We start from the raw sequence: 2,253 nt of genomic DNA, 5'->3' as shown, positions 1-2,253 counted from the left end.
CCCGAAGTGAAGGACAACGGCTGGTACCAGTGCATCGCCTACAACGACCTCGGAGTTGCCAAGTCCGACCCCGTGTACCTCCTCAACGCAACCAGGTACCACAGCTACCAGTATTGCTTGTACATCGTGAGATACTTGTGTGTGGGTGGAATTATAGCCAGGATCCGAAAAATACTAGCTAGCCATTATCTCGCATTCGATCCAAAGTCATCCGATATACGTCAACTTTTTACTCAGTGCCTAACTTTCACCTTTAATTCATCCGTTTCTAACCCCTTCCTTCTCATTGCCCTACTCTCATAACAAATTCATCTGCTCCCTAACACCTTTCTTTTCATTAGTAGGTTTTAGATCAATGTTTAAAATTTATCACATCCCAGCTAGCTAGCGCTCGTGTATTAATCTCTCCAAGTGCATAGAAATGTATTTTCCTTTGTTAACGTCAATCTTATACTGTTATCTTTATTGTCATTGGTCAACGCGTTGACCAATACCGTGGTCATCATTGATAACTTCATTATTTTAGATGTTCTCGATGACCAATCTCTTGCTACTTTGGCATTCATTTTGTTTTACTTTAGTCAACATCCAAGTTCATAATAATGATAAGAATAATACTTATAATGAATGAGGTATTATCTCGACCAACAAGTTCTACTTTTCAGGGTGTCCTTTGATACGGCCGGTCAGCCGCTGGTGGAGCTCACTGCGGAGCTCGGCAGGCCCTTCAGCATGTCCTGTCCCAACGCCACTGGTGCGGTGGGGGTTATTGGGTGTTGTACTTTAGGAGAGGGGTGGGGCCATGGTGGTGCTGCCTGATTATAAAGCATGTGCTATTTTATTGAGGGGTTATTGCCTGATGGGGGTTGATAGATCTGTTGGGGGCTTACAAACCTAGGGTCCTAAAGGAGGTTTTCGAGAGACGCGGTTGCTATGAAAGATAGAACCTGTTGATGGGATCTGTAGTTTTGGGATGAATTAAGGATCTTGATGCAGGCTGCGAATGATTTAGAATGAAATGTTTATGGGACAGAAGACTGGTTTATGGGACAGAAGACAGGCTTATGGGACAGAAGACAGGCTTATGGGACAGAAGACAGGCTTATGGGACAGAAGACATGTTGGTCGGTAACACAGGGATAATGTGAGCCATCTTCGTCAGTATATTGGGGTTAAGGACTTGATCAGAAAGTCTAGCGACTGCTACTGAGTCCCAAGTACTGGTGGTCTACTGGAACAATAACTGTAGGATATTTGGTTCTATTTGAACATCAACTATAGAAGCTTTGGCTTTATTTGAATTTCAACAATCGTCGGATGGTGGATTCTACTTAGTTCGATTAGAAATATTCAATAAATTTTATTGCATTGTTAAGGTTAATCATCTTTCCTTTGAGTATAAATTTTATTTACTATTTCCTTCCCCCAGGCGACCCCGCACCCGAAGTGACCTGGGCCATCCAGTCCACGGTGCAGGTGGCAGAAGGCCAAACTCAGCTGACTTTCTTCAAGTCGAACCGCACTGTCGTTGGTCCCGATGGTACAGCCTACTTTACCCACGTGATTGCAGAGGACGACTCTGACGTCTCGAACATCTTGTACATCTGCCTGGGGGTGAGCGAGATCGCCCCCCAGGACTACAGCCTCGGCACGACCGTCAAGCTGAAAGTGGTGCCCCCTCGGGACGGCATCGAGAACGCCAACAAAACCAACCTGAACATCGAACCTTTCCTGATGTACGGGTCGCCCAATAAGACCCTCTTCAGGGGCGGCCAGGAGAACAGACTGTGGTGCATCTTCGGCGGAGAGTAAGTGATGGTGACACTGGTGGTGCTGTCTGAGCAGGTTATTCCAATTTGTGTACTTTTGTATAGATCCCCGTTATAAGTGTTATGTTGAGCAAGATTTTCACACCTCAAACAGTATATTTAAATCGTCATTCTTCTAGCACTAGAATTGGTTATACGAGTTGTAAAAAAATCATATCTATGCCATACTAAAAATTTTCTATTGTCCTATCAAAATCTCTATCAGTCGGAACGCAATATGTAACCAAGTTATGCTTAACCAAGAGCCTTCCGATCAAAAATTGTCACGAGTTCGCTACTCCGTCAGCTAATTACTGACGGCTACTGACTCACAGACAATAAATTGGCCGCTCCGTGTACTTAGGCCGCTTCGTGTACTTAGGCCGCTACGTGTACTTTGGCCGCTACGTGTACTTAGGCCGCTACGTGTACTTAGGCCGCTACG

The 2,253-nt window shown here is 45.0% G+C and overlaps 1 protein-coding gene across 1 annotated transcript; it reads left to right on the top strand.

The window, feature by feature from the left end:
* Positions 1–6: 6 nt before the first annotated feature.
* LOC108680434 lies at positions 7–1,808 on the top strand (the record flags this gene model as incomplete). The annotated part of the gene is made up of 3 exons (XM_018169251.1): positions 7–95; positions 666–754; positions 1,430–1,808. Coding segments are annotated over exons 2-3 (401 nt in total), but the record flags the coding sequence as incomplete, so codon positions are not given.
* Positions 1,809–2,253: the final 445 nt, after the last annotated feature.

This window comes from Hyalella azteca, unplaced genomic scaffold, assembly GCF_000764305.2.
Source record: "Hyalella azteca isolate HAZT.00-mixed unplaced genomic scaffold, Hazt_2.0.2 contig14684, whole genome shotgun sequence".
NCBI classification, from domain to species: Eukaryota; Metazoa; Arthropoda; class Malacostraca; order Amphipoda; family Hyalellidae; genus Hyalella; species Hyalella azteca.
This window is presented reverse-complemented; position numbering and strand designations above follow the sequence as displayed.